At 41.1% G+C, this 14,093-nt stretch overlaps 1 protein-coding gene across 5 annotated transcripts in view; it reads left to right on the top strand.

The window, feature by feature from the left end:
• Nucleotides 1–14,093, top strand: part of ppfia1 (PTPRF interacting protein alpha 1) — a 132,368-nt gene that overhangs the window by 45,961 nt on the left and 72,314 nt on the right. For all 5 annotated transcript variants that reach the window (XM_084059162.1, XM_084059165.1, XM_084059163.1 and 2 more), the window contains exons 4-7: nt 163–327; nt 3,354–3,428; nt 10,089–10,190; nt 12,544–12,798. In XM_084059162.1, the coding sequence (XP_083915288.1) occupies nt 163–327; nt 3,354–3,428; nt 10,089–10,190; nt 12,544–12,798 (597 nt within the window). The remainder of the gene's footprint in view (nt 1–162; nt 328–3,353; nt 3,429–10,088; nt 10,191–12,543; nt 12,799–14,093) is intronic.

Raw genomic sequence — 14,093 nt, forward strand, 5'->3', positions numbered from 1 at the left:
CTAAAAAATAAAAGCTTGGAAATTCCTGTCCCAGCTGTTAGGTACGCAAAAGCGCCTCGCGTCGTCTGATGTGGTGCGCATTATTTATTTTGGGTGCGCACCTGCGCACCAGTTATGTGCACCCCTGTTTATAGTGTGTTGTTGTGTTATTATTGTGTGTAGCTGCTCCTGGAGCATCTGGAGTGTCTGGTATCTCGTCATGAGCGCAGCCTGAGGATGACGGTGGTGAAGAGACAGGCCCAGTCTCCAGCAGGGGTCTCTAGTGAGGTGGAGGTCCTCAAAGCCCTCAAGTCCCTCTTCGAACATCACAAAGCCCTGGATGAGAAGGTAGGCCGTGTGTGTGTGTGTGTGTGTGTGTGTTTTATCCTTCTATATTAACCCATTAAGACCTGGAACTGTGTAATTTTTAGATTTGAGCTAAAAAGCATTATTTTACACTTTGGGCTATTCAAAAATAGCAGATCTACAAGCTCGTAGTGTGGCACCGAGTGCCGCACTACGAGCTTGTAGATCTGCTATTTTTGAATAATAGTGAAAATGTGTGCAAATCTTGTGTAAATATATTTTTAAAGCGAACATTTTTAACTCAAATCTTTGCTTCTGGGGGGGTCCCTGGAACAACATATTTTGATGGGGGTCCGCGGCCAAATACATATCATTTTGGGGGTCCTTGACATGAGAAAGATTGAGCACCACTGATATAGAAACTAGGGCTGCACGATATGGACAAAAATTCATATCACAATATATATGGCAGATATCTCGATATCGATACGATATACGATATTACCGTTCAAATGTCATATTCTATATTTCAAGTGTTGCAACGTCAAATTCTTCAAAAAACTGACAAGTCAATATCACTTGTCACATTTTAAGTGCTATTGGGTTCACACCAGGCCTGGAATTTTGTCATTTTAGGGGCAAGGCCACTTGGCCTTTGGTGTTGAATTTTCTTTTAGGGCACAAAGGCCAAATGCCGGGGCAGGAAGGACCAAAAAATAAAGTCCACATAAATAATTAATGTAATTTGAGGGTTAAGGATGATTTTATTTTAATATATTATAAGAATAGTATAACTATCTGTGAAATATAACCCATTTATTTCACAAAATAATGTTTAGTTGGTCTCAATATATGTCACATTCAGCCCTGGACTTCACTGACTGAAGAAGGGGTCACATTAATCACATTAGATTCACAGATTAGAGATTTTATGTATTTGTTTTTTTTACATTTATTTTCATTAAAATTAAATGTGATTTAACTTGCACTAATAATGACTTAAGTTGATTTTTCACTAGTTAAAACATAGTATTTCTTAATTATTAATACTAATTATAGCTTGTAGATTGGCTATTTTCATCATTTTAAATTGTTTTTAAATAATTAAAAAAAGGAACATACAAGGTTTCCACCCGAAAGGGACAATACATAGCCAATATATGGTTCTGTATCAGTATATGAGTCAGTTTTAGCAGATGTCATTCTAATTGTCTACTATGACTGCCTATGAATTTCATTGGCCTGGGTAGGTCACCCTGGCCTGGCGGGGATCTGCCCTGCTGCGCACACTCCGCACAGCAGTACAACAAGGTGAAAGCAATTTAATCTAACGAGGGCTGTGTTGCGCACCAAAACGGGCTCAAACAAACTGTCACATTCTAGCTGCTGAAATAAACTTTCCATTTAGATAATTGTTGACAAACTAACAGAACATGGATGTTGTTTGAAAAAGGATTATTTATTTCTTGTCCATCAAAGAGGTGAGGTCACTCTACTCTTGTTTGATATTGATAGCCTAAACTTTTAATTTGTTTATCTTATATTAAGACTCTCATAATTGTGGGATTTCGCTGTATTTTCTTAAATGTATTAAACTATATTTTGGTGTTGAAAAAAACATGGGCCACATCGTTCGGTAGGCTACTACGGAATCCTCGCTCGCTCGCTCTCTCTCTCTCTCTCTCTCCCTCTCTCTCTCTCTCTCGCTCTCTCTCTCTCCCTGTCAAAAGCATTGCTTGATCCGCAGCATTTTAAACTGGAATATAGGCTACAAATCAAACCTACCAACCTCAACCAAAGGCACTGACTGGTGTCTAAAAAAAAATGTATTCACAGGAAAATCGCGCAGAGGATAAACGGTGAAATCAGCTCAGCTGCTGGCTGCGCAGCTGACACACACACACACACACACACACACACACACACACACACACACACACACACACACACACACACACACACACACACACACACACACACACACACACACCCCAACAGGCGCATGAAAGAGAGGGAGAAACGGAGGGTTGGTTTATTTACTGACTAGAATAAAGGGATGTTGCTCGCTTTAGCAGTGGATGAGCGGGGGGATTTATATCGCCGATATCGTTGCCTTTTGCGATACTGACATCGCGCACGTTCATACCGCGATAGCGATACGATAACGATATATCGTGCAGCCCTAATAGAAACATACGTTTTTCAGAATACTGTTGAGATTTAGGAGACATGTAGAATCGGCCTCAGGTCTCAATGGGTTAAATAGCCTAATTTCCGCACCAACACTGGTCAGGGGTCTGCCATCAGAATAGCCATTGCCCCGCCCCCGCTGCGTTCCTATTGGCTGACCATAACTCCAATTCCCAGCATGCTAAACGCCCCGAAGTCGGTGGGTGCTCTTAGACGGCCAATAGACCATATTCACACGGTGGCCATTTTGGAATTTAACATTGAAAGTGCCACCCCGTTGCCGTGGCAACCGGGGTGGCACTTCATTGACTTAATAGCAACATGGCCGCTGTGTGAATATGGTCTATAGGAAAGGGCTATAATGTCTTAAGCCCCGCCCACTCTGTGTTCCTATTGGCTGGGCTTTAAACAGCCATAACTCCAGCATGCTAAAGTTTTGGCCCCAAACTTTGTGGGTCCCCTTACACGGCAAATAGAGACAGGCTGTAATTTGTTGATCTGCGTTCCTATTGGCTGGGGTTTAAACAGCCATAACTGCAGTTATGAGTATGTTGGTGAGTGTGTGTTAATGAGTGTGTTAATAAGTGTTAATGGGTTGTGTTGTGTTCAGGTGAGTGTGTGTTAATGAGTGTGTTAATAAGTGTTAATGGGTTGTGTTGTGTTCAGGTGAGTGTGTGTTAATGAGTGTGTTAATAAGTGTTAATGGGTTGTGTTGTGTTCAGGTGAGTGTGTGTTAATGAGTTTGTTAATAAGTGTTAATGGGTTGTGTTGTGTTCAGGTGAGTGTGTGTTAATGAGTGTGTTAATAAGTGTTAATGGGTTGTGTTGTGTTCAGGTGAGTGTGTGTTAATGAGTGTTAATGGGTTGTGTTGTGTTCAGGTGAGGGAACGACTACGCGTGGCGCTGGAACGATGCAGCACATTAGAAGAACAGCTCACCTCCTCGCACAAAGAGGTAAGAACACACACACACACACACACACACACACACACACACACACACACACACACACACACACACACAGCTGAAGTGTTGATTTAACCACATTCAAACTGGCGTCTTTATGTTGGGCATGTCGTTACAGGCAAACATTTCCCCAAATGAACACGTTGTGAAGCTTCTGCACAAAGAATAAAACAAAAGGCTCAAGTGGTTATATCTCTGAGTGTAAACGGGGACCCTTAACCGGCCCTCTGGGTCCAATTCACAGTGGCGTGCACAGACATTTTGAGGGGCAGGTGCTCAAGTAAATTATACTTTTTTTTGTTTACTTGGTCTGCTCTTTTTTCCCTCTACACCTATACCTCTTTGCCAAAAATAGCCGGTCTACAGGCTAAAGTTCTCCTCAGAAAAGGGATGCTTAGGTTTCGAGTGGTTATGGTAAAAAGAAAAATCCTATCACATAAAGAATTGGCAGACCCCCTGTAGTAACTCTGAGGACCCCCTGGTGAAGACCCCTGCTGTAAACTGAAAAAAAAAATATATATATATATATTTTTCAAAAGGGCACTTCTGGTCAGGAGGGCAAAGGGCAGGTGCTCTAGCACCACCTAGAGTCTATCTGTGCACGTCCCTGCCAATTCACACTCAGGAGTTGGTTAGTGTGCTCACTAGGGAAGTGCATGACAATTTACCATGCAGGCATTAGGCCTGACCTCCATTAGTTGACTAATTAGTCGAGGGGTGTCTGAGTCGACTGCCAATCTCTTGGTCGAATTATATTTTTAAAAAATGGCCTAGTTTGTTATATTAATTAACTAATAGTTTGCCAAAAAATAGGATATACATCATGATGTATTGGGAGAAACCAATAGTATATGTTAAATCAGACACTAAGCACCCCTACAGCCAAATGGAATGTTCCTCTATTGCATAACATATCTCTTTTTGGAGATTGATTGAAAAGTTGCTGCTCCCTTCACTTCAATGTTAAAAAAGATAAACAGAGAAAAAAATAACATGTTTTCATGTTTTACCTGGAAACATGCTGGCAGAACCCTGGCAGTTTAAGAGTTTTAAAAAGGCTGTATCTCGGCTCCAGTGTACTTTTTTTTTTTTTTTACCATGTATTTTTGGCCCAGACATGCTATTTTCAAAGGCAGATAATTAATGTGGTCGCGATGACCTCGTTGACTGGCACTGTATGCGTTAAAAGCGTCGACATGGATGTTATGTCACAGAAAAAAAAAACTGAATCTTGTTTCCTGCAGAAAATGCATTCAAATGACTCCATTCAGTTTCTGCTCCATTATTTTCGGTATGTAGCCTAATAGGCTAATGATGTGTCTCCAGCACAAGCAAAATAAAGCATGAATGAAACATGCTCTGAATGCTTCATTCATAATTATGGCCATAACCTAATTACTGTGGCTGTGCATCAGTGGCGTGCACAGACATTTTGAGGGGCAGGTGCTCAAGTAAATTATACTTTTTTTTGTTTACTTGGTCTGCTCTTTTTTCCCTCTACACCTATACCTCTTTGCCCAAAATAGCCGATCTACAAGCCCACAACGCCTCGCAGCGCGAGGCGTTGTGGGCTTGTAGATCTGCTATTTTTGGATAAAGTTCTCCTCAGAAAAGGGATGCTAGGTTTCGAGTGGTTATGGTAATAAGAACAAATCATATCACATAAAGATTTGGCGGACCCCCTGTAGTAACTCTGAGGACCCCGCTAGGGGTCCTGGACCCCCTGTTGAAGACCCCTGCTGTGCCCTTTTTTCAAAAGGGCACTTCTGGTCAAGAGGGCAAAGGGCAGGTGCTCTAGCACCACCTAGAGTCTACAGTATCTGTGCACGTCCCTGCGTGTGCATCGTGTCGTGCGCAACACAAATAGCTCCCAACGCCCGCGCTCACTAGGTCAGTGGTGGTCAAACCCTGTAAATATTGCTTTGTCATCCACGGCATCCCCTGAATGACATTGTTACTTTATGGCACCTTACATTTATGTCGCGTTACGGGACGTAAAAAAATGTAATTCTTTCCTAACATACAGTGTCAGTTTCCATTAGGACAGATTGAACATATCCACTAATCTTGTGGTAATGTTCACCAAACATAGCCGATCTACAAGCTCACAACGCGTCACTTTGTGACGCGTTGTGAGCTTGTAAATCAGACACTTTATCCATTGCAAGCTCACAACGCGTCACAAAGTGACGCGTTGTGAGCTTGTAGCTCGCATGATGCCTGGTACAGTTCTTTGTGACACAATTATCACATCGAAAGTGTATATGGACATGATGACATTTTTAGCAGCTGCCAAGCTGCTCTAGAAACAGGCTCAGACGTGGTCATCCGCGACATGTATTTGTTCATTGGCTGTCCTGCGACATGTATTTGTTCATTGGCTGTCCTGCGACATGTATCGTCCCCCTCTCACAGCTGTTTGAATGGAATGTGGAAATACGCCACCGGTGAAACAGCTCATGGCCAGTGTGTGTGTGTGTGTGTGTGTGTGCAGGATTGATACTTTCACTTGAGTAGTTGGACACACACACACACACACACACACACACACACACACACACACACACACACACAATACAGCATGCAGCTGCTAATAATATGACTGTCAAGTCATATTTATTCTTGTTTGACTCAACGTCAATTCTGTGAGTTAAATTTATAAAAAAAATAGCCGATCTACAAGCTCACAACGCGTCACAAAGTGATGCGTTGTGACTTTGTGACGCGTTGTGAGCTTGTAGATCAGCTATTTTTTGGTGAAGAGATATGGTGTAGATGTAGAAAGAGCTCACCGAGCAAATCAAGTATAGAGGGTTATGGTTAAAGTAGTTAAGAGTTTTTGATACATTCCAAATATTATCAAAGTATTCTGCGACACCCCTGGACGTCACGTCACGTCACTGCACCCCAGGGTGTCATGGCACCCGCTTTGAGAAACCCTGCACTAGGCGCACGGGCCAGTGTGAATCAGGTTTTCACTATCGTAGCCTAACAGCGCCGCGTTGGCCTATCAGCCGCTTTCCATAAACAAACACAAAAGCAAAACGGTAGCGTTGTGCACCGTCTATGAGGTCATCGAGTCACATGGTCTATGACAGTGGTTCTCAAACTTTTTCATGTCAAGGACCCCTAAATTCACACTTATTACCCCACGGACCAGGGACCCCAATAAGAGAAGATTTTTACAGCTCTCTAGCAGTCAACCATTTTTATTTCAAGGACCCCCAGTTTGACATGCATCAGGCTACGGACCCCTATGTAATGGCATTTATATCTCTGGGACACCAATTCATAGTGTAAAATCAATGTTAATTTAACTCTGAGAGTGTACAAATGGAACCAAATGGACCCGTTAGGGTCCATTTGGTTCCATTTGTACACTCTCAGAGTTACAGACCCATAAGGGTCCATTTGGCTCCTTTCCATCATTTAGCTGGGGACCCCCTGGAACCCCCTCAAGTACCCCTGGAGGTCCCCGGACCCCACTTTGAGAACCAATGGTCTATGAGGTCATCGAGTCACATGGTCTATGAGGTCATTGAGTCGTTGAAATCACATTTGAAAATAGTCAAATGTAATTAGGAGACACTGGCACCGCTTATTGGATTCAGTCTAAAATGTGAACTCATCATTCCTGGTGGTTCAGACATAAAGGACGGGCCCACAGTTCAGGAAAACTGGGCCTGAGGGGCAGCAGTGACCCAGCACAATGTGAGGGGATTTAATTGACATCATCCCAGCGCACACACACTCTCCCAACGCGCGCGCGCACACACACACACACACACACACACACACACACACACACACACACACACACACACACACACACACACACACACACACACACACACACACACACACGCGCGTGCACGTGCTCGCACACGCTCTCTCAGTGAGAGCTCACGCAAAGAAAGGAAGAAAGAAAGAATGGTTCTTGAATGGGATACAGATTGACAAAGGCCTCTGAGAGGATGTGGGGAAAGTGGCCCAGATTTCAACTCAGATTCATGCTATGGCCCTTTTATTGCACGCACGCACGCACGCACGCACGCACGCACGCACGCACGCACGCACGCACGCACGCACGCACGCACGCACGCACGCACGCACGCACGCACGCGCACACACACACACACACACACACACACACACACACACACACACACACACACACAGGAAGACAGCACTCGGCTGTGTGTGTGTGTGTGTGTGTGTGTGTGTGTGTGTGGATTGTTGAGCAGGATATTTGCGGTTTGATGCAGCGTTCAGCGGGTTGAGTCTCAGTCAGTCACATCCACAAACACACGCTCACTAAACAGTCCCAGCGGTGTTAAGTAACTAAGTACATTTACTCAAGTACTGTACTTAAGTACACTTTTGAGGATCTTTTACTTTACTGGAGTATTTCCAATATTTTTACTTCTACTCCACTACATTTCAGAGGCAAATATTGTACCTACAAAACACACCAACCACTTCAGCCCTAAATATATTTCAGCCATTTGAAAATAGCAGATCTACAAGCTCATTGACGCATTGTGAGCTTGTAGATCGCATTGTGAGCTTGTAGATCATATTTTCAAACATTTTAGTACTTTTACTCTTGGTTCGGCTATTTTCAAAGGATTTGTTTAATACATGTTGAACTTGTGAATTGGGACATTCTGCACAATGAGTAGTTTTACTTTTGGCACTTTAAGTATATTTTGATAACAATACTTTTGTACTTTTACTCAAGTCATTTTTTTTATTCCAGATTTTTTACTTGTGACAGAGTATTTCTGCATTGCCGTATTGATACTTTTACTTAAGTAACACATGTGAGTACTTTTCCCACCACTAAACAGTCCTGTAGTTTACACAGCAACGCTCAGCGAGGCGAGGTCTGTTTATTTGTTCAGAACATTCCACCAACAAGGCCGTTCAATGAGCTTTACACACAACACCAAGCAAAGACAGCCTATAATACCTTCACCATGTGACGTGTTGTGAGCTTGTAGATCGGCTATTTTCACTGTGTCAATGTAGTAAATTATGAAAAAATAAAAAAAACAATCATTTAGTTGATAAATAGAGAAACTTCTTCCGGATTATTATCAGACCAGGAACGCATCTGTGTAACCAACCACTTTATTTGGCGATTAAAAAATAGCAGATATACAAGCTCATACTTGTAGATCTACTATTTTTGGAAAGTCGTTAGAATTTGTGCAAATCTTTTAACACTTAACCTGCCTGAATTATTTCAGATATTTTGCAGTTGTCTGCCAGAGATTTTTCATTGAAATTAAAAAAGTACTCAGGAGCCGAGCTACAGAATTTTTAAGTTTTAAGTTAACAAGGAAGTGGATGGGAGTCTAGATCTTCGAAAAATCATATCTCCTTGGTCTTTGGGTCAAATAAAAAAACAAAAAAAACATTTATGCGTTATTGGCAGGCAAGTGATGGATTAGAACGCATATATGCGTGATTGGCAGAAAATGAGTTAATATATATATATTTTTTTTAAAGCGAACATTTTTAACTCAAATCTTTGCCTCTGGGGGATTCTACAAATGTCTTCTAAATGCTAACGTTTTTTTTTTTTTTTTTTAAACGTATGTTGCTTTATATATCTGGTTCTCAAACGTTTTCATGTCAAGGACCCCCAGAATTATATGTATTTGGCTGCGGACCCCCATCTGAAAATAGAAGAAAAGATTTGAGTTAAAAGTGCATATATATATTCAAAGATTTGCACATCTTTTTTTTCTAAAATAGCAGATCTACAAGCTCATAGCGCGGCACTATTCGCGCTATGAGCTTGTAGATCTGCTATTTTTGAATAGCCAAAGACATCGAAAAAATGACTCAGATGCGTTCCCGGTCTCAATGGGTTAACCTACATGAGCTAGATTAGGTTGGTTATTGGTTCCTATAATCAGTTTTGATATATTTTTGTCTAATGGCTCAGTCTGAATGAGGTCAAATGGAACGCTAACCATTAGCTGGATTACCTCAGGGAATGGTTTGCTACGGGTCACTACACTGTCACATGATGAGCGTATGAATGGTCGCTATCCACTTGTCGTCGGCTTGTAGATCAGTTGTAGTCAAACAAGACATGACTTCAGTCATGTACACCAGCTTGCTATCCGTTTCCCCTGATTTGTCTAGCAGAATCTGGCAACACTGCTAGTGGCTCCCCATTGGTTCTTATGTTGCCTATTTCTCTCGCAGAATCTGGCAACACTGCCATAGAGGGCGAGAGGCGTGTCTAGTAAAATCCTGTCAGTTTAACACTTGGGGTGCCAGAGGTTTATTAAAAAAAATGTACGTTGAGTGCCAGGATTTTTAACCATTTTTGAGGAGCCGAGATACAGGCTTTTGAAGTCATAAAGTTAACCAGGAAGTGGATTGGAGTCTAAATCTTCGGAAAATGATATCTCCTGGTGCTGTGAAGGAAAACATTTTTTTTTTTTTTTTTTTTTTCCAAACATTTTTTTTCTCTAAAACCGTATACGGTTTTGGCACTCCATGGTTGTATTCCCAAAACCGTATATATACGGTTTTGGCACCCAATGTGTTAAGAGTTAACTTGGGGGTCCTTGACCTAAACATGGTGTGATAACCAGTGGTGTTAATAATGTTCATGTGTGTTTCCAGCTGTCTTACCTCAGAGAACAGCACGTTCAGAAGAGAGCTCTGCTGGACGCCACCGCTGAGCTCAACCACATCTCTGCAGACACACCCAGCACCAACGGCAAGGTGAGGCCGCATGGGGACCCCCTCCCTCACAGCTTTCTTCTTAACCCTTTAAGCAATCTGTGTAAACCACTTAGACCAGTGGTTTTCAACCTTTTTTTCGCGTCAAGGACCCCTAAATTGACACATATCAGCCCACGGACCCCTATTTGAAAAGATATGCCAAGGGACTCAACCATTTTGATTCCTTGGGGATCTTAATCTACACTGTGTCATCATTATCATCAGTGTTCATTTAACTCTGAGAGTGTACAAATGGAACCAAATGGACCCTAACGGGTCCATTTGGTTCCATTTGTACACTCTCAGAGTTACAGACACATAAGGGTCCATTTGGTTCCTAACTGTTAATTTGGCTGGGGACCCCCTGGAACCCCCTCAAGGACCACTGGTGGTCCCCGGACCACTGATTGAGAACCACTGACTTAGACCATTATTTTTTGTCGGGATTGTCGGGTCTCTTCTCTACATGTAAAGTGTCTTGAGACAACTTGTTGTGATTTGACACTTTAATAAAATTTAATTTAATTGAAAATTATTTTATACTTTGGATATTCAAAAACAGCACATATATACTTATGTTTACTTATTTGTTTTAGCTCGTGCTCATTTGATTTTGCTATGTGTCTCATCTGTTTCAGAAAGTAGGTATAGCTGATATATTGCACTTTTACCTTAGCGCTAGGTATACTCTTAGTTGCTTGTTTTAGAACAGAATGCACTTAAAGGTATATTTCACTTTTTTTTAAATTAATTTTATCGTCTACTCAGGCTTTTGTGAGCCCCCCAGACAGTTTTTAAGTTGCTTGATTCAGTATTTAGACATTTGATATTCTTTTTATCAGACACACCCCCTTCCTATACAAACCCTTCAAAACTTCAAACTCCATTTTAACCATGTTAGATGTATTTAAAACACCCGTCCTTGGTTCTGGTGACTCATCCTGCCCTCCTAATAGGTGATGGGGCCGTGTTATACTTTTACTATTACTTTTTTTCATTTATTTTATATATATATATTTTATTGTGTTATGTTATTTTTCATTTTCCAAAACAAATATTAAAAATAAATGAAAAAAGTAATTGAAAAAACACGGTCTCCTCACGTATTAGAAGGACAATATCAGTCACCAGAACCAAGGACGGGTGTTTCCCATTTACTTTACGATCTGACATGTTTAAGATGGAATTTGTAGTTACAATGGGTTTGTATAGGAAGGGGGCGTTTCTGATAAAATGAATATCAAATATCTAAATACTAAATCAAGCAACTTATAAACTGTCTGGGATGTTCACAAAAGCCTGAGTAGACGATAAAATGACCCAAAATTAGACTAAAATTAATTAGACTTAGAAAAAAGACTTCTGGTGATTTGTAGTTTTCTTGCCTAAAATATATATTTTTTAAAGCAAACATTTGTAACTCAAATCTTTAATTCTGGAACAAAATACTTGACAAATGTTTGCTTTCAAAAATATATATATTGAAAGATTTGCACACACTTTCACGATTTTTCAAAAAATAGCAGACCTACAAGCTCATAGCTATGAGCTTGTAGGTCGTGCTTGTGTGCTGTTTTTGAATAGCCCAAAGAAATCTAAAATGATACGGATGCTTTCCCGGTTTGAATGAGTTAAGCTAATCATCTGGGGACCCCCACCCCCCCAAAATAATCTGTGGACCCCCAGTTTGGGAACCACTGGTCTATAACTAACCCACTATAAATACGGTTCGAAAACCAAGGTTTAATGTTTTCGAAAACCAAATGGAAAACCTACCAAACTTCCTAGGTGCACTTAGACGGCCAACGGGGACATTCTGAAATTACTTAAGCTGCTTTCCTATTGGCTGGGCTTTAAACAGCCATAACTCCAATTCCCAGCATCAAAAACCTACGAAACTTCCTAGATGCGACTAGACGGCCAACAGGGACAGGCTGTAATTGCTTAAGCTATGTAGCCATAGACTTTTCAGCTGATTGCCACACAGGCTTGTATCGTGGACAGAACGTTGAGGGGCCCGGTCATCGCTGCTTGCAGCTTTAACCCTTTAAGACTGTTTGAGTTACAAATGTTCGCTTTGAAAAAATAGATATTCAAAGATTTGCCCACATTTTCACGTTTTTTTTCTCCAATAAATAGCAGATCTACAAGCTCATAGCGCGGCACTCGGTGCTGCGCTATGAGCTTGTATATCTGCTATTTATTGAATAGCTCAAATAAATCGTGCGTTCCTGGTCTTAAAGGGTTCATTATTATTCAGATTCTTCCCATATATTTTCTCTATGTTCTCTTAACTAACAACCACCTGACTAAACTAACAAAGTGACCCATCGTGTGCTCTCTGTCCCTCCAGCGCTCGTCGGACGGCTCTCTGAGCCAGGAGGAGGAGCTGGGCCCACTGGGCCCACTGGGCTTGGGGCCCGGGGTGAAGATGGGCGAGCTCCAGGAGGTGGTGGAGCGCCAGACGGCCGACCTGGGCCAGATGAAGGAGCGCATGGCGGCCATGGTGGGCCGCATCGGCGAGCTGGAGGAGGACCTGGACACGGCCCGCAAGGACCTGTGCAAGTCTGAGGACATGAACACACGTCTACAGAGAGACCTGAGAGAGGTAGGAACATTTATATGTATTATTATATAAACACACGTCTACAGAGAGACCTGAGAGAGGTAGGACCACATTATTTATTATTATATAAACACACGTCTACAGAGAGACCTGAGAGAGGTAGGAACATTTATATGTATTATTATATAAACACACGTCTACAGAGAGACCTGAGAGAGGTAGGAACACATTATATGTATTATTATATAAACACACGTCTACAGAGAGACCTGAGAGAGGTAGGAACACATTATATGTATTATTATATAAACACACGTCTACAGAGAGACCTGAGAGAGGTAGGAACACATTATATGTATTATTATATAAACACACGTCTACAGAGAGACCTGAGAGAGGTAGGAACACAGGGTTGTCTATTATACTTAACCCATTGAGACCTGAGGCCATTCTTAAAAATGTTTTCTAAATCCTAACAGTTTTTTGAAAAGAAAAAAAAATCTTGAAAAAATATATTTTTCAAGATTTTTCAAAAAATAGCAGATCTACAAGCTCATAGTGCGGCACTCGGTGCCGCACTATGAGCTTGTATATCTGCTATTTTTTGAAAAAAATTACTTATTTTCTATCAATTACACAAGATTAAAAATCGATTACATTTTTTTATTCTCATTTCAAAATTCTTCCCCATCAGTTTAATCCAAATTATTATATTGTTTTCTTCTGTGCTTTAACAACCAAGTGTAGCCTAGTTATTTCCAACAGCTCAAATTAAAACATATATATATGATACCAGAGAGGGTGGTGTAAAAAAATCTTGTCTTTGATGGAGTCTTAGATTAGGTGTAGATCTGTTTGATGCAGAAACAGAACATAATTGCCTTGATGCAAGTAACCTTAACGAGCGTCAGCTGGACTGAACTGAAAGTGACTTGAATATGACTGACGACATGGTAATGTTATACTGTGATGAGGGTAAGCTTACATTTCATATCATAAACACCATAGTGTAAAAACTCTTAACTGTAACTTTAACCAGCACCCCTAGTTATTATAGTTAAAGGAGTATTTCACCCAAAATATGACTTATTTTCTATCAATTACACACCCCATGAAGCCTTGAATTCATGGAGATCGTTTAGTTTTTTGTCACATTCCTAAGCAAATACTTGGATGACTGGCAAAGTCTCCTATTGACCAATGACCATGACTGGCTCAGAAATGTGACAAAAACAAAAAAAAGGCAAGCAAGTATGATATGAAAGCCTTCTTTACAGCCAATATTCCACATCAAACTATTACTTTGGTGATTCCCCATTAATACAGGTTGGCGCTTT

This window comes from Gymnoscopelus microlampas (genome assembly GCF_963454915.1).
Source record: "Gymnoscopelus microlampas genome assembly, chromosome: 1".
NCBI lineage: Eukaryota > Metazoa > Chordata > Actinopteri > Myctophiformes > Myctophidae > Gymnoscopelus > Gymnoscopelus microlampas.